At 43.6% G+C, this 18421-nt stretch overlaps 1 protein-coding gene across 2 annotated transcripts; it reads right to left on the reverse strand.

The window, feature by feature from the left end:
• Positions 1–839: 839 nt before the first annotated feature.
• Positions 840–17083, reverse strand: THBS1 (thrombospondin 1). 2 transcript variants are annotated; one of them, XM_076344894.1, is made up of 22 exons: positions 16940–17083; positions 16650–16741; positions 15328–15905; positions 14695–14770; positions 14251–14447; positions 13943–14068; positions 12314–12407; positions 11819–11992; positions 11255–11431; positions 10765–10938; positions 10451–10578; positions 10184–10336; positions 9435–9653; positions 8749–8856; positions 8207–8366; positions 7711–7829; positions 5733–5967; positions 5114–5341; positions 4689–4960; positions 4166–4263; positions 3917–4056; positions 840–3212 (listed from the first exon to the last, which is right to left on the reverse strand). In XM_076344894.1, the coding sequence occupies exons 2-22, from the start codon at positions 16714–16716 to the stop codon at positions 3205–3207; spliced, it is 3531 nt and encodes a 1176-aa protein (XP_076201009.1). In that variant the 5' UTR covers positions 16717–16741; positions 16940–17083; the 3' UTR covers positions 840–3204. The 2 variants fall into 2 exon arrangements, with proteins under 2 accessions (XP_076201009.1, XP_076201008.1); XM_076344893.1 differs by lacking the exon at positions 840–3212 and having other exon boundaries at positions 3225–4056.
• Positions 17084–18421: the final 1338 nt, after the last annotated feature.

Raw genomic sequence — 18421 nt, forward strand, 5'->3', positions numbered from 1 at the left:
GAAGTGAAGCAGACAATCCTATAACTGGCAAGGGCAGAAATTCAGCAGCCACTCGTATTTTGGAAGCAACAGCTCAGGAGTTCTTTGTCTTTTTTCTCCTTGTTCTTAGTAGGATAAAACAAAATATACAGGACTGTCCTCAAAATTTTAGTGACAGAAAAATAGGAAAAAACTTCATAGAACAGGACTCTTAATCCTCAGGAAAAGGAGATGTAAAGATTAATTTTGTATACCTGCAGGACCTCCTAAATACACTTCTCATGTGGATATCTGGCACTCCTAATATAGCACCTGGCTTTGCTAAAGGGCTCACAAAACAAACCACTGCTGTAAGTAAAGACTGAGCAACTAGTCTTAACTGCTCTTATTTGTAGCAGCACATTCCAGCAGTTGATACAGCGCCACGTCATCAGCTTTTTTGACCACACTAGCAGTCTCAGTCTAGAAGAGATATTAACAGATAGTCACCTGCCCCTGCAGATAGCCATCACGCTGCCTCTTTTCACGTCAAAGAAAGAAATAGGGGGTCGGCCTGGCTGGGGATGATTGAAATCCCTCAAGGAGTGTTTTGCCTTGTGGCTGCATCAGGGGCAGCATGGCTGTGTCTACAGTTGAAGTCTTCAGAATCAAATTTGCCAGCTGTCCATGCTATATAACTGCAGAAGTGCCTTCAGATGGACAAGCTATTATACCTGGGGTGAAAGCTCAGGCGCAGCCCCTTGTCATAGTTTTAATGTAGAGTGTAAAGGTGTCTTGCTTTGAAGCCAAGTTTGACATAAATAACATCAGTGAACCACAGAAGTATTACAAAACATGAATAAAATTAGAGCACAAAGGTATAAATATAAATGTCCTTGTTGGTTTATTGTTCTTTGTATGTAAGAAGCTTTATTGTACAACTTACACAACTTTAAAATGGAAAATGGTTAAAAACATTTACAAAAAAGCATGTTTTAGAAAATTATGCTAGCAAAAACATTGGGAGGATGGAAGCAAAAAAATCTTCAGTTCAGTGTGCAAACGTTTTATAAAAATAGAAATACTAACTCTACAGGTAGCATTTCATGATAAATTATTTAAATAGCATATCTACACAATTACGTGATTAACTATTACAATGGCAATGAGAAAAATAATTTATAAAAATACAAGCAATGGTATACAAGATGACAGGAAAAAAATATAACACAACATTAGAAATTGTATTTGACAATTTTTTTTCCAATGCCATTTCCTTACTGGGAATACATTTTCTGCAAAGAAATTTTGACTATGTACAGCATTAACTTCTTAGTACTACAGTAGCTTTAAAGTTTGTTAGACATTTGAACTCTGCTTAATCCAAAGGCTTTTCTCAGTCACAAAACAATGAGGTAATATTTGTACGTAAAACTTTCACTGTGTTCATTTCTTTTCCTTTTTTGAAAAGACAAGGAAATACTACAGGTATAAGGATGCTGCCCCTTCTGTTAGGGAAAAGTCTTCTTTTAGTGTACATCAAGCCCTCTCCCTCTTTTGCAAGGAGCTCCCGAATTCTGTCTAGTCCGTGAAGAATTCCTTCGTTTGTAGCTGCACATCAGTAGTTACAATAATTAGTGTGCAGCGGCACAAATAGCTGGTTTGAACGGTTACTGATTGCGGTCGTCGTGCCTCTCTGCCATCTCCTCAGGGCAGGTATTCTGGTTTTGTGTCAGGCCCACTGACCCAGTGGTAAAGCACTGCAGACATTTCCCAGCACTAAATAACTGCTAAAATGGTAAATGGCATTCCCTCATCTCTGGCACTATGGATGAGACAGGAACTGCTACCGTCTAAGGGGACTTGAGTTTTAGCACTGCAGAACAGCTGCCTGCCAGGCTACCAACTGCCTTGCACAAAGAAAGGAAAAGCCAACATTGAGCTCAGACTGAGAAAAAAAACAAACATCCCATTCCCCACCCCACCACTTCTCCCTGCGCCTCAAAGCCTTTATGGGAAAACTGCTCTTTGTAACAAATACATCACCACTATCTGCTCCAGACAAGACTTTTTTTCCTTGACTAAAACCCCTCTAGTTTCAATATAGAACAGAGTTAATAAATAATCTGTATTTACAATCTTACAGTCATGAAGACTTGTAACAATGATTAGGTGGATAGTCTTGACGCATTTCTTCTTGTTTTAATCAATAATCCCTCAGTCATTATAACATCAAGGATAGGTAAAAATAAATATTTTACAATTTCAGTATTTTATCTACAGGCCCCTTCCCCTCCCAAGAAGTGAGGGGTTTAAAGCATCTATGGCATGTAGAAAAGGAATGTTGTTTTCATTACTATTATTTTTGTGCCTTTTTAACCATAAAGTGAAGCACATGCTGGTTTCCTGAAGGACAGCACAGTGCTGGCTGAGATGGCGGTGCTTTCTGGCACCATATCTGAAAGAAAAAACATTTAAAGGCAAGAAAGATCTGCATCTAGTCAGGAAAAAACAGAATCTAATTGTAAATCCCAATTCTCCCAAAGCTGGTGTGATCCAGTGTGCCAGTTTTTATCCCCTCTCACCCTCCCACCATGGAAATCAGTTTTAGGATATCTGTTTTGTCCTGTGTAATAGAGCAGCTGATCTAGCTCACTACAAATAGAGTAAAAGGCTGTGTTTTCATCTGAAAGATATGACATATAAAAAGATACTCATTTCTCCAGGTTAAATGGATGTAAACCAAGGTCACGCAGCCCTCATTAAAAAAATCTTCTCCCCATAAAGAAAAAGATTTAGAGTTCACCCTCCCACCCAAAACCCCTTTTCCCCACACAATGAAAGGTCTTCAGTTTAAGTAGTCCACAGCACATCCAAAGATGTTCTTTTTACAAAAATGCTACTCCATGGGACCTCCAGTTAGAGAGGCAGTGACACTGCACTGTAATAAACAGCAAACAAATGTCTTTCCTACTGAAAGAAGTGTGCTTGTTCAGTGAAGACAATTCTCATTTGCAAGACACATTTGTTTCCTTCCACTTCAGCAGAGGTCAGATACCAAGTATGTTCTCACTTCCATTCTCTCAAAAGCATTCTCTTGAGGCAGGTCATGTGTTTCGAGTCCACTTTTATGCAGAAAGAAGAAAGGAAGGAATAATATAATGGTCCCAGGATTTGTAAGGCTAAACGTTTCAGAAGGTGCAATACCAGCATTTTTAATAGTCTCTGGATCCAATAACCTTATGATTATGGATCTGTGAAGAAGAAAAAGAATGAAGATATTTAAATATTTTTGTGTATTATGCATGATTATGTTTAAGACCTTGATCTCTAGAGACATTTGTAAAGAACATATTGGTCAAGAAAACTGAAAGTGCTTAGGAACTTTCTTGAGTTAGAGTTCATTATGTAATGGTTACATAGACTAGATTCTGAAGTCACCGTTTAAGAACACTAGGGCACCTGGAACTAGTCATGTGCACTTACCTCCACTGAACTGCCAGAGTGCAATATATGGACAACCTTCTACTTTGCTGGCTTTTAAGCAAATCAGTTTTTTTGCATGTCAGACACTACTTTCTTGCTTGCTAAAGTCAATATTTTGCATTTTCCACCTTGGACTTTGTCAGCTGTGTTGATTCATTCTAGTCAGCATTTTAAAGGAGATTCAAGATACATTTCACATCTGGAACTTAACATGGATTTCTGATACTTTGAAATAACAGGATAAAAGTTTAAGTGTATAAAATCCAAGTATATATATCTAATTGGGAAGAATTTATCAAGAAGGTGTCCTGTTTTTGCCTGCAGAACTCGCTTGAGATTGAGCCATGGAAGATCATGGGTGAACTTTCCCTCTTAGCTCTTATTTCTTGATCCATTCTGTTTTTCCTTGAGAGCAGCTTTCTTCAACCAGTTTATTTATACAGGATCTCTTACAATACAATGTCTTCCTTACCTCTGCATTCATATTTAAGATCTGAGAAGAACACCATTTCTTGAGAGAACACAAATAATCCTAGCCGACCACCAGCATAGGTTTTATCATAGATTGGTCCCGAGTCTGCCATGATTTTCTTCCCTTCGTACATTACAACCCTACAAAGAGACAATAGGTCAGCCATCTTTGACAAGCTTCTGTTAGGTGCATGTTTACAGACATCCACCTTCCTTGTGATAATTACTTAAGATAAAGGATGATGCTCACCTGATGTAACCAGTCTTTGGTCTATGGCTAAGACGCCATCTGTATGCAGTGAAGTCTTTCCAGCCTATGTGACGCGGGTCATGCCACAAAGTTCTCACCTACAAAAGAATACTTTTCTATTAACCAAAGGCCTGAGATAACGACCATTATTTTGACATGAAAGTGCCTTGACGATCATCATTATGACTAGTAAAGGCTTAAAGTAAGTCATTAGGCTCTGTAATGGGGTCTTGTGAAATCAACTGCATTTAAATTTACTTTTAAATATGTAAATAGGAAACTACTCCACAATTCCAGAAACAATTGATTCACTGCTCCTGGAAAGCCTGTCTGCAGCATGCAATCCTTTTAATTTTATACAACATTTTGCATGATTGAGGATAATTACAAAGTTATTGGTCTTTGCCAAGAAGACTACGCCATTCTGATCAGCATGTACAGACCCCCTGCAAGTATCTAACTTGTTGGAAGAACTGCACTGTAAGGCAGGCTGAAGAGTAGGTTATCATAGTGCCACTCTTACCTGGCCAGGAGTGTTTCCTGTGTGCCACAAAGCATTACGAAGGTGTTCTCCTGGACCAGTGGTGGAATTCACCACTTTGATGGAGAGACCCGAGTAGCCTTGAGCTTTGGTTGGTGTGGAGTCCCAGTAAGACTGGGTGATCTGCTTCCACATGACAACATAGAAACGACTGCTAGATTGGTAGCCAAATACAAAGCCAGCATAATCATCATCCCTTTCTGTATTGATGAAGAAGGTGCCACTGAAGTCCACAGCATTGAATTCATCAAAACCTATGGGGGCATTAAAGGAGAAAGCTTTAGGTGCTGCTCTTTTGTGATTCTTAAACAACTCCTTAATGGTTTCTCAGATTCTCCTCCTCCCCACCCCCCAACCCCAAAAAACAAACAGTGTAATGTCCGTTAGAGTTAAAATTTTCCCCTTACCAACTGCAAGGCCAGGGTCACAGTTGACTGTCTGAACCAGTTCTTTACCCTGGTGACGAACAACCCAGTTTGGATCATTTTGGGATGTTCCCTTGGGATCCAGGGGAATCATCTGAAATCTTCGGAAATCAGTTTCACTAATGTCCACATTTTCAGGACAGATATCATCAATATCTGGCACGCTGTCTTGGTCAAAGTCATCTTTGCAAGCATCTCCACGTCCATCACCTGCAGGACACAAGTAATTTCACCATTATATCACCATTGTTGTTTGCTTCTGAGTCTTACAACTTGGAGTTGAAATCTTAATTGCAGATCTCTGACTGCCCAGGTACTGCTGGCAGACACGCTACAGAAGCCACAACAGCTACTGTATAAATGCCCTTTCACTCCAGCCCGATAGTGACTTAGGAGTAAGTTGGATATGTGGTCATTTTTACATTGCTCCTTACTCCTGAGGGGCACTATAACAACAGTACAGACGTTCTATCTTTTTGTTACTTGCAAGTTTTGTCCAACTCTAAATAGTGTGGGGGGAAAAAAAAACCAAAACAAACCATGTAGCATCAAACTATTGGAAGATATTTTAAAAATGTTGCTATGATACTGGCCATCTTACCATCAGAATCAGCTTGATCTGGGTTGGCAACCAATCTGCAGTTGTCTTTGTCATCAGGGATACCATCATTGTCATCATCATGGTCACAGGCATCACCTTTTCCATCCTTGTCATGGTCAGCTTGATTGGCATTGGGCACATAGGGGCAGTTATCAAGATTATTTTGATGGCCATCTTCATCTATGTCCTGGTTGTTGTCGCACTGATCACCTATGCGGTCAGAATCAGTGTCTTCCTAAGAAAGGGAAAAAATAAAGAACACTTCAAAAAGCCACTTAAAAAAAGGCTGAAATAGAGTCTTAATAGCTAGAATTAACTGGGATTTCTGCTTGCTTTAGCAAGAGCTAAGATAGATGTAGTGAGGTATTAGGATTAATACATGCTTAAAGCTACCTGTGCTAGCTGCTTTGGGCTGCTTTAGTGTTGCCCTGGTTTTAATTTGAATCCACAGCAGCAGAAAGCAGTGTGGTCATCAGCTTCTCTTCTCCCTTCTGCCGCCAGTCTACCATACTGGACACAGGGTACTTTACCTCCCACCTTCTCTGGCAGCTCCCTGGTTCCAAGAGCCAGATAAGGGTAGGACTACTCTGTCCCTAGCCAGTAGAGACTGTAGCCTTAAAACATAGTCTAACAAGTCTTGGTTTTACAGCTTCCACACCGTATCATAATTTTCTTTATCATAAAAGCCTATAATGCTCTTCGTGCCCCCTGACTCATCAGTCAAGACAATTATTCCCTTAGTGATCAAAGACTGCATGAGCTGCTGTGCTTGCTGATCACATATTTTAGCCAGTCATTTGCTTAGTCAGCTTCTGAAATAAGAAAAAACAACCCAGTCATCCCTGAGGCTGCCTCAAGGTTTAGTCTAGTAGTCTTGTCAACACTAGTGGATGACCCTGGTGTTGGTGTAGACAGAAGGCATACCACACAGTTTGAATAGCTACTAATTCTGCCATTTGAAATCTAATATCTCCACTTCTAGAACTGGATTAGAAAAGTGTTTGAAAACCCATGATAGTCCTATATTAAGGTTTCAAAGTGGTAAGAGGAACATTGCCTGAAAGGATCTTCAGGCACTTTCCACCCTCAGGTGGGGAAGTAGTAAAGCAAGTGACAGAGACTAAGAAATTTTATATTATCTGTTTAAATCCTTCAAGTAACACTGCTTTTAGGCTACATGACCATACTACACTAGATTCCACTGATTTGCAACAGCTTTTCTAGCCCTTCAAACATTCCAGTTATGTCCCTGAAGCTATTAAATTTAGAGCCTTGTGCTTGACAGGATGGCACAGGCTTTATCTACCTCTGCCTTCAAACGTTTTTGAACCAGGAAGTTGTGTGAGAGGTTGGATCCCCTAGATTTTTATGAAAGGGAATTTTTAAAGTGTCAGAATACACCTTTTCCTTAGAGAAAAGCAACCTGTGCTGCCTTCAGCTTACTGGTAGCAAAGTTATCTTTTGAAATGGCGCTGTTTCAAACTTAAGGACAAAGATTAAAGAGCACTACAGGCTATGAAGAGGGTAGTTCCTACCTACCTAGATTTCATACAGTGCTCCCAGGAATTTCATATCCTCACTATGAGAATCACTGCAACTGACAAACCTAAGAAATGTTTAGGAGACGAGTACACACGGTAGTCTCACAGATCTTCACTAGAGTTACTTTTCAGAGAATACCTAGCAGCTGTTTGAACTGTGAGGGCATGTTATTTGATAAAGGCACCGTTTGGCAAATTAATAAGAATAATTTGTGACAAGTCAATTTTAAGCTGTAACTTGTTGTTCAAATATTTTCTACAATACACAACATACTATGTTTTTTATAATACCAGTCATATATATAAAAAAAAAAAAAAATATATATATATATATATATATATATATATATATATATATATATATATATATATATATATATATATATATATATATATATATATATATATATATATATAAAAAAATGCAAATCCCCTACCTGGTCAGGATTGTGTTCCAGTGGACAGTTATCACACTGATCTCCAACACCATCCAAGTCCGTATCCCTCTGGTCTACATTGTAGACATATTGGCAGTTGTCCCTTTCATTAAGGACCCCTGCAAAATTAAGGAGAGTTCATGAATGAAAGTCAGACATCTAAATGCTGCAGAGAACTGTAGAAAGCCACCACACACTTCTTGATATATTTTTGAAAGCATTTTGAGCAGCATTTGAAAGCTTTGAGACTTGACTCATCACTAGCTCTGCCACATGCTTCTGTTCCTACTGCCTGTGAGAGTAGAGCTAGATTTTAACTGTGCCAAAATGTGTATATTTCAAAGCAAGTTTCCATTAGCTATAACTGTTACTTTAGTAGTCTTTATATCCTGAAACCACTAGAGGAGAATTTTTGTGTGTTCAGGAATGGAATTCTGGTAGGAAGTCAGTGGTATATTGGGTATGTTTGATCAATCTGTGATTAGAGGCCACCTACCATCTCCATCAATATCCACTGCACATGCATCTCCTTCTCCGTTGTTGTCAGTGTCAGTTTGATCAGGGTTGTGATTGTAGGGGCAGTTATCACAGCGGTCACCAACATCATCCCTATCATAGTCATACTGCTGTGGGTTGTAGATGAATGGACAGTTGTCCTACAAGAGCAAGAAAGAAGTCAAGCTTTAAAAAGAGTCAAATTAAAGCTTTAACCAGATTCTGCTTATGCTTGTACTGCTGTATGAAAGGAGAAATGAAAGGCAGGGAAACAGAACTGGGACGCTTCTATCTCAAAACACCCCGTTGCTTGCATGAGTGTAGGAATGGCTGAATAAAAATGAAGATTCACTTCCAAAGCTCAACCAGCTGCAGAAAGTTTGTCTGCATATTTATGCATATCTAAAGGTTTCTAGGATGGCTGTCCAGTGCCAGCAACTTCCTATGGTCTTCTCAAGATTAAGGTCAGAAGCTAGACCCCAGCCTTAGGAAGGGAAATGGGAGAGCTACCTTCTCAAAGGCTGTTCTTCTGTGTTGTCTTACCCGGTCATCAGGAATACCATCATCGTCATCATCATTGTCACAGGCATCACCAATCCCATCCTTATCATAGTCTTCCTGCCCAGAGTTGGGCAGATTAGGGCAGTTATCCTAGGAAGGAGAAAGTACACAGATGTGTTTACTCCTGGCATGATTACAATAGGGATTTTAGCAGGTAAGATCTAATCATTAGGCAAAATCATAATACCTCAAATCAGGTAGGTTACTGTAATTCTCTCAGTTCTAGCTAGTCATTACTGTGAGGATAAGTCTTAGAAAGCCATAGTTTAAATAATTTTTTAAAACAAAGATTTGGCTGCTTTTGAGAATCTTACCCTCCTTTTCTTCCCCTGGGGATCGATATCTGTCAGAGCAAAGCTGATATAGGTATAGCCTAAACTACAGTCTTCCTAGAACACTTATAACAAACATTTATAATTGTGTCAGGCTTCATTTTTTTCCCCCATATTGCAGGAATATCTAAAGCAACAGCAAGAGCCTCCTAGCAATACCTTGACAATGGCATCCCTACAGAGAGGGGTATTTTACCAGTTTTATTTGCAGAGAGGACAGTTTAATAGCTCTAACTAGATAAAGACTTGCTTTATACCTCAAACCTAACATATTTTCTATATTTCTCAGATAGACAGGCTATTATAATGGTAGATGGGAAAACACGATAAACTTACTTTTTTACAGTGGTAAGTGGCATTGGCAACACAAACAAGGTTCTCATTTGGCCACCCATCCAAGTCAGTATCTTCTCCACAGATTATGCCATTGCCAGCATAGCCTGGTTTACATTCACAGCGATACATGGGGTCACTGAAGTGGCCAAGGTAATTGCATTTGGCATTCTTGTTGCAGTCATGTGTTCCATCTGTGCATGGATTACGTGGCTTGCAGACCTAGAAGACCACACAGAAATTAAATCCACTGTAAACATCTTTTTATCCCTCATTTTTCCCCCAGAGATTCAAGTAAAACAGAGAATACATGCTCGTTTTGATCAGAGATCCTTCAATCAGAAAAAAAAAGAAAAGCCTCATACATTACTTTCGTCCACTCCCCAACTCCAGTAGCAGCCTTAGCACTAATTATTATTTTTCTTGTTCAGACCTTATTTATTTTCAAATGGAACCAAGCACTAAAATATCTAAGGCACATATCGTTGGATCATAAGTGAATACTGATTAAGTTAGTGTCCTAAAATTATGTATAACATCTGAACCCTCCGTGGCTGAGGAGGATAGTGATTTTTAAGACTCATTTTGAGCTCCAATAGAAACTGCTTAATGGTCCTCCTGTTCTGAATCACAGAGGATGGTGTTTTATTAAGTGTACCAAGTCCTTCTTGCCTGAAATGCATAGGTGCTTTCTGTTGTTTAGAAACTTCGTGAAATTTTATAACCCAGAACAGTTCTCAAGTTGACAATACCTGTTTGTTAGCCATGGCATCCTCAACACTGCGACCAAATGGCTGTGTCCCAGTGAAACGTGGTGGACAAGGCAGACAGTTGTACCCAGGTTCAGTATTCTCACACCTGTGCACTCCGTTGAAGACAAAGCAGGCATCAGGAACCTCTTTGCACTGAAATACGAGTTTGAAATAGAGGAGAACAACAGTTCGCATTATAAAACACCAGGATTTATTCGCCCTTCCTATCTTTTCACTCCCTTTCAAGGAGTGAACTAGTCTTCTTACCTCATCAATATCTTGGCAGTGGACACCATCACCATGGTAGCCAGCAGGACAGGCACCACACTTCCAGGAACCATCAGGGGAGCTGGTACATGTAGTCCCCGCAAAGCAAGGATTAGACAGACACCCATCTGAGAAACAAATGAGAAAGTGTTAAGATGAGGGATGCTTACCATGCTGCTACAGTACTGTATTTGGCCGATATGCTGGTTTAACATTCTAGCACTTGTGTTTTACAGCCTCATGTAAAGTTTTTTAATCAGTATTTTCAAGATTGTCCACAACCTTCAGATGTTTATGGGAAAATGGATACTCACCAATTGGACAGTCCTGTTTGTTGCAGACTTGAGTCCCTTTAGCTTCACCTACGCAAGTCTTCCCACCATACTGAGGCTCAGGATTATTGCAGAGACGACTACGTTTTTGAAGTCCTCCTCCACATGTCACTGTGCAAGCATCCCATGGAGACCATGGTCCCCAGTTGCCATTAACTAAAGGGAGATAGAAGTTGGAAGACATGTATAGCTTTAAATTCAGTGGTACAACTAGTTTCTACCTGACTAAGGACTATTACTTTTGCGGTGAGAGCACTTCAGACTTTGTTCAGACCTAAATGACAGAATTAATGGACTCCATGGAAGAGTCAGAAAACAAGTTTAGTTTCGTCTGAAACTAACCTGTGAGGTTTTACCTAGCCTACCTCTAAGTTTAAAGAGAGAAGATTACTAGAACTAGATTATATAGCAACTACTCAGGAAGTTCACCATTTAAGCTACCGAGTAGTAGTTACCACCTGGACACACTTACTTGGGCAAGGATCTTTCTGGCAGGATTTGTTTTCTCTTGCCTCACCCTCACAAGGTTTGCCATTCAGCTGTGGTACTGGAGAGTTGCAGAGACGAATTCTAGTGATGATGCCCGTGCCACAAGTGACAGAACATGAAGACCATGGTGACCAGTGACTCCAGCCACCATCCTGTTTAACTATAAGAGAGAAGTGTCTGTTGTTAATAGAGTTTCTGAAAAACAGACTTCAGCTGCACAGCACTTAGGACATAGCCAGTACCAGAACTGTACCAAAGACTCCATATATATTGGATAGCCTCAGCACCATCACAGATCAAGTTGTTTTGTCACTAGAGAAATTGCATACCTAAACTGGCCTCAAATTTTGCCTGGGAGCAGTGCCTAAAAATGCCTATTTACTGCACTAACTATCTGCTCCCCTTTAACTGATTAGTGTAAGTCCTTAAAGCTAGAAGCCAGTGCTCCATCCCAGTGACAGAGCTACATGGTAATCTTTGCCATTAACATTAAGCCAATAAAAGCGGCCTGTGTTTTATTACCAGTGTGCGTAGATTAAGCACTTACATCTCTTATCGCACTCCTGAAGGTGGCAAGTCCGAGTTTGTACAGAAGACCCTTCACAGCGGTTATTGAGACTGTCACAGGATCGCCCTCTCTGCTGAATCCCGTTCCCACAGGTGACAGAACATGAAGTCCATTCAGACCAAGGAGACCATCCATCATCTGCGTAGTCGCTAGCTGCAGATGGATACAGCTCTGAATAAGACTCCAGGTATGTGTTTTCCATAGTCTTTTCTCCCACCCCTCTTCTCCACAAAAAAAGGAGAGAACTGTCCTCAAAAGCCACATGCATCTTCCTTTCTTGTACAAGATAAGGCCATGGACTCAAATGTTTCAGTGCTCACGTGCATCACCTAAGTGATTAACCTCAAAGAAGCATCAGGCTAACCTTACTCCAGTGGTACAAGGTTATATCCAGTTGTAGTATACTTTAGAGCAGCATGTGTCTAGCTAGATGAAGCCAACTGCTACAAAAGCATGAAGGTATTAAGTACTTACGCCAGCATCGGGGGCAGCACTCCCCATCAGGCACAGTGGCATTGGAACAAGGCATGAGAGGACAGGACACTTTGCGGCATATAGTGGCAGAGTTCTATAAAGAATTGAGAGAACTGCAATAAGTAAGTGAAATATAAACAGTGTCTGGAGTCTGGTTAAATGATAAAAAGATCTTTTCTGCAGCGCTTTAAAGACTCAATACCACATCTAAAGCAGAGGGTCTTGTATTTAGAGCTAACACAACCCAAGGGTAGTCCCAGGTATTTTTGGTCAAACTTCACCTCATTCCCATTCTCACCCATTACTTTTTAGTCAAGAGCGGAAGTATTTTGGTTTTGCAGAAGTTGATCAAGAGCTACCAGATGCTGGCTAGAGTAAAAGGCTATCACGTGATACCCAAAGTATAAGTCAGACTTCAAGGGAATGAAACAAGAATGAGAAGCCAACTTTCTTTTCAGTTAATATGGATTTAAGCTGATTATATGGTAAAGATAAAATGAGTTTAGTGGACTCTGCTGAAGAGCCATGAAATCTGTAACTTATACTTAGAGGTCTTTCATCTTTAAGCCAAGCAGGCAGAGTAAGAACACCCACCTCCAATCTCAATGAGAGCTAAAGGGTAGCCTGTAGTTTTGCTACTTGAAGGTAGCAGCTTGGTCAGAAGAATGCTCTCATGATTACTATTTTTATCTCCCCAAGCAAATGACTACATTAAGGCAATTACAGCTAACATTGAGTGAGTGTTGGTAGGAAAGAGGCAAATGCAGAAGTATCATTTGCTGACTACAAGACAAAAGATAGAGACCTGTAGAAGCAGATGCAGAACTTGGTGACATGCCTTGGATTGCACATGTACAAATACTCAGCCTTTAGTTTCTAAACAGCGGCAGGCTAGTTAGCCCACTCTTTGGTAGACTGGTACTCCAAGATACTTTTGTTATGGTATACTTACAGTTAAAGGGAGCAAGCAAAGAGTTTAAAGAAACTCTGAAACTGTATGTTTTGGTGTACTTTTACAACATTCCACAGAAGCGGAACACAAAGTACGAATATCTTGCCAGGTGGTCCTGGGATTTAAACAGCTAAACTGAAATATGGAAGGGATTGCTGTTCCATATAATCTGTAACAGCTAATAGGACACAGCTAGAAGCATTTGTTAGATAAATAAAACCCCATAAGTTTAAGAGCCTTTACTGAGTACTAGAATGTCTTTTCCTACTAAGCCAGCAGGAGGTTCAGTGAGGACAGAAGGTGGATCTAAAGTATTCCAGGGAGCAAAACTGATAGTACTATAAGTTTGTTCTGTTGATGCTGACTTTTAGTTTACTCATGGACTTACATAAAGACGACAGGCATTCCCCAAATTAAGGAACTAAAAGTGTGTTAACAGCTGTATCAAAGTGATGTTTTGTATAGTTTTCTAAAATACTGCTGTTGTAACACTGTATGAAAGCTGCCTTTATACTAGAGATCTAGTAGGATGACATAAACTGAGTAATTCTCTGGCTACTGTAGTATGCCCAGTTCTGTGTAGGATTCACTCTAACAAAGAATGTCATTTAGAAATATCTGTTAATTTCAACTCATGAATTTATATACAGAGGATTTATGAATGTGAGGAATCTTACCTGGCAGGTACATTCAGTGCAGCTGTCAATAGTCCACTCTTCTTTGTTTTTGTGCAAGATTCCATTATGAATGCATACTCCAGGAGTGATCTGGACCACTTTGGCAATGAGTTCATTTTCTTCAGTCTTGGGGGTTGGGGGGGGAGGCAGTGGAGAGAAGATATTTAGAAGTTAATACAGAAAACACCCTTTTCCACAAAAGTCAGAGTAAAGTTATTACTGTTTGTCCAGGCTCTCAAAGGGCAGGTTGTTGTTCATTCACTAAGTGCCAGTTAATGAAAGGTAGCATGAATTTAACCAACACTCACCACTTTGCGAACTCTGTCTTGAAGTGTTGTAACCATGGACCGGAGCCCTTGCAGTTCCACAAACATATTTGTTAGTTCATCACAGGAAAAACCACAGACTGCTTGGATGTCCTTTGTTTTATGGCCAATGTAATTAGTGCGGATAGCTGGGCTGGAACCATTGATGGGATTGTCCAAGGTAATGATCGCACTAGTGGCTAAGAGACAAAAACACACATAAAGTAAATGCATTTTTTACCATGCGCATTTATCATTCCAGGGTAACACCTGCTAAACAGCTGCCACAAGATTCATCAGGGTGCCTGCAGAAATATAATCTTATTTCTTATGCAACGTGGATTTAGATGTCAGCATATTGCTGAGTTCTGTTTCAACTTGTCTTTCTAACATAATGAGGAATCTTATTTTTAATAGGTCATTGGATTCAGAAGATTGCAAACTTACAGCTGGAGCAGCCTTTGTTCCTCAGGATAGTTTCCAGAGTTGTTCCAAACACAAACCGCACATTCTGCAGCAGTCCCTGTGGACAGAGGAAGAATTACAGCTACTTGCAGTGACTGCAAGGGAAAGAAGTACAACTTGCATGGAGAGAGCTTGGTAGGCACTTAAGGTCACGTAAGATCATTAAGAGTAACTTCATGACAGACAGATGGCAAAGTGACCTATGTTGCTTTATTCTCCTTAATGATAACAAGCCCTGCTTCCTAACATCCTCATCCTTGACCACAAGGACCTGGCAACTCTCCAGGCTAGAAAGAAAGAACCTATGAATTTCTGAATCTCATATAAGAAGCCGAGCAATGAAGCTACAACTACCTGTTTGGAAGCTTCAGTGCCTTCTTATTGCTGCAGAAAGTTCTATCCCTGCAAATCTAATGCTTCACCCTTCAAACTCCATCAATAAAGTCTAGTAGATTTAGAGGCGGTCCATATCAGATGTACACAAACTAGGCAGTGGTGGAACCCTTTCTCCCTATTACCCATGTCTTTGTAGCTATTTAGGCTGGTTGAGTAGCTAAGGCACCTTCAAGGCAGATGACTGAAAATACTAGGCAAAAGCATAAGTGAAAGTCTTACCTGAAAGTTGTCATTGACTCCCCCTTTGGCAATACGGAGCCTGGCACTGCTGGCCAGGTCCCTAGTGAAGATGTTCTGGATGGGGATGTCCAGTTCAGCATTCTCCATTTTCTCACACCCCACATAGAGCTGAGCCCGGTCCTCCTGCACAAACAGGGTGATATTCTTCCAATGTCCTGTAGCTAGCAAGGCATCCTCAACTGACACTAATTGCTGCTTGCCATCACCAGAAAGGCTCAGGTCCAGGGTGCCTGCCTTGCCATTTGATACTAGACTGAAGACATGACCAGAGCCATCTTTCTGTTCCACAGACAGCAGCGTGCCTCTACTCTTCTTGGCTTGCCGGAGGGTGGCCAGGAGGATGAAGCCCTTCTCAGCATGGATAGCATCTAATAAGTCTTGGAACTTGGAGTCAGGGACAGCAGGGATGCGACTGGCATCTTCAATGCGGTAAGCAGGGCTGGAGGATTCTGGTCCCTTCACCAGGTGCACCCCGGGTGCCCGGCGCCCGGCTCCCTTTCGAATGAAGCCAATGAGTTCAAAGAGATCGAAGACGCTGTTATCATCGCTCCTGGACTCTGCAGAGAGATCAGAACAAGCATCATGAGCAAGGGACAAGAAGAGGCTGAGTAGGTGCGTATCTCCCAGGATTACTTAACATACTGGCTCATGGTGTGCATCGTGCAAGGTACAGCGCCTCACATTAGAGCACAGACAGTAGCTCTGATAGTACGGCAGTCCCACCAGGAGCTGCTGTGAGGCAGTACATGTGCATTCTTGTACAGGAGCCAGTCGGCACAGGAGTGCCAGGTACCTGCTGACTGACACACAAAGGTAGCAGCCGTTCTGGCACCTCATTAGGCTCTAGCAGAGGAGAAATGGACAGCAGAAGCCCAGACTGCAATATTCCTATGCTAGGATACAGTGAAGTGAGCTTGCTTAGTCCGGCTGGGTGACAGCAAGCACAGTAGCGGCTTCTCTATAGCACCATAACGGCAGCCTACTGCCCCATTCCTTCTTCAGCCACTTCCTACATCATGTTTCCCCTTTCCTCTGCCCAACACAGAGGTGGACTTGAGCTATGTGCTCAAGTCCTGGAGACTATGCGTTCCTATTTCTGAAGGTTACAGGAATTCCACACTAGAGAAAGTTTCCTGTTCCCAACTAGCTGATGCTCAGGTTAAAAAGTTTTTGTTCATTGAAAACTTTGGAACTCTTCACCACCGAGCACAATTTCAGCTGCCTACACAGACACCAAGAAGCATTTTATTCCCCCCCCCCTTCCCTGGCTGCTCCGAGTACCAGCACAGAGCTAGTCTTACCTGCAGCGCGCTTGGCCTCCGAGATGCCGAGCACGAGGAGGAGGAAGAGAACAGTCGTTGGCCCCATGGCAAAGGTCTGTCTCTGAACCTGCCTGGGGACAGGCACAAGGAAGAAGGTCACCGCGCTGCCGTCGCACCCATGACCTACCGCCCAGCGCACCGGCACCCGAGGCTCCCCGGAGGCAGAAAGGCTGCGCAGCGGGAGGCAGCGGCGGCAGGGCAGGTGCCCCCCACCCGCCGCCATCCTCGGCAAGGACGGCGAGCGCGGCGGGAGCCGCTTCAGCACTTACCTCCGGGGAGAGCGATCCGGGCGGGCAGCGCCGGCCTCCCGCACCTCCGGGTACCGGCGACTAATATCCTCGGGCAGCGCTCGACCGTCCAGGCAAAGGAGGGCGAACAGCGGCGCCGCGGCGGGTCCCGGGCGAGGAGGCGGAGGCGGGAGCGTGAGCGGCGCTGCTGAGGCACTGCGGGCGCCAGGCGCCGCGCGCGCCTTTAAAGGGTGGCTCGCATTCCTCGGCGCGCGGCGGGCCAATCAGCGGCGGCGGGGCAGGAAGCGGGGGGCGGGCGCCGGGTGGCTCCGCGGCCAGAGACAACTTTCCACAGGCGCCGGGGGGCGGGGACGGGCCCGCTGCCGCCGCCGCCGCCGCGCCCCGCCGGCCGAGGGAGCGGGCGGCCGCCGCGCCGCTCCTGACGGGCGGCGCCGCGCTCGGCCGCGCCACTTGGGGGCGCCCCGCGAGCTCGTACGGCGCTTGTCCTTCAGGGCCCGTCCGCCGCCCCTCGCCCCCGCGCCGGGCGCGACGCCGCCGGCTCCCTGTGGCCTTCCCCGCCAGCAGCGGGGAGCCGCGGCGAGGCCGTCGGGGGCCCTCGTCCCCCGAACCTGCGGCGAGCCGCGTCTGGCACCCGTTCCCCGCCGCTCCGCGCCTGTCCCGCTGCCCGCCCGGCGTCCCAGCCCTGCCCTCCGGCCCCTTGGCTCCCGGCCGCTCGCCCTGGCCTTAGCCCCGCGCTGAGGGGTGAGGGTGTCCTGGCCTTGCCGTGTCCGCCGGCCAACCGTAGCCCCTGCGGCCGGCGGGCACCCCAGGAGGAGCGCTTGAGGGGGCGCACCCCGCCGCAGGTGTCTGCCGGCGGCCCGGCTGGGACGTAGAGGAGAGGGGTGCCTAAACGCCGCTACCTCCGGCTGTCCTGAGTCACTTAATGAAAGCAATCTTCGCTTAATTAACTTAATTCACTTAATGGAAAGCTTTTCTTCCTGCCCACTGGTCGCAATACACAGCACACGGGACATTGGGTCCACAAAAGGGGGAATAACGTAAATTCTGCTTAGCTCTTTCTGTCCACCTTGGAAAGGACGCAGGCCAGGTCGTGTGGGGGAAGAGAGGGGAACGATGGTGGGGGTGGAAGGCAGGCTGGAGGAACGGGGGAGCCTGGCGCCTTCTCCTTCCCACTCCACTTCTCCTTGTCACTGGAGAAGAGTGCAGGGGGATGACCCCCGGTTAACGACTTCCCTTAAGGAATGACATTACTAAGGCTGTACTGCAGCTGAGAATCTCCCGTAGTGGCTCTATTTAATGAGCAAAATGACTAATGCTACTTCCGCCAAGAATTTCCCACATAATCCGGATTTCAGGTAAGAGGAAAGCTTTTAAAGGTTAAAAAGGCAGGTTCTCTACGTCATGTCATACTCCGTATGACAGAAAGTGACTTGAGTGTGTGAAACAGCTTTGAAGTAATTGAATTCCAAAAATGGTTAATTCCTCTGCATTCCCCGGCCTTTG

This window comes from Aptenodytes patagonicus, chromosome 7 (genome assembly GCF_965638725.1).
Source record: "Aptenodytes patagonicus chromosome 7, bAptPat1.pri.cur, whole genome shotgun sequence".
Lineage (NCBI taxonomy): Eukaryota > Metazoa > Chordata > Aves > Sphenisciformes > Spheniscidae > Aptenodytes > Aptenodytes patagonicus.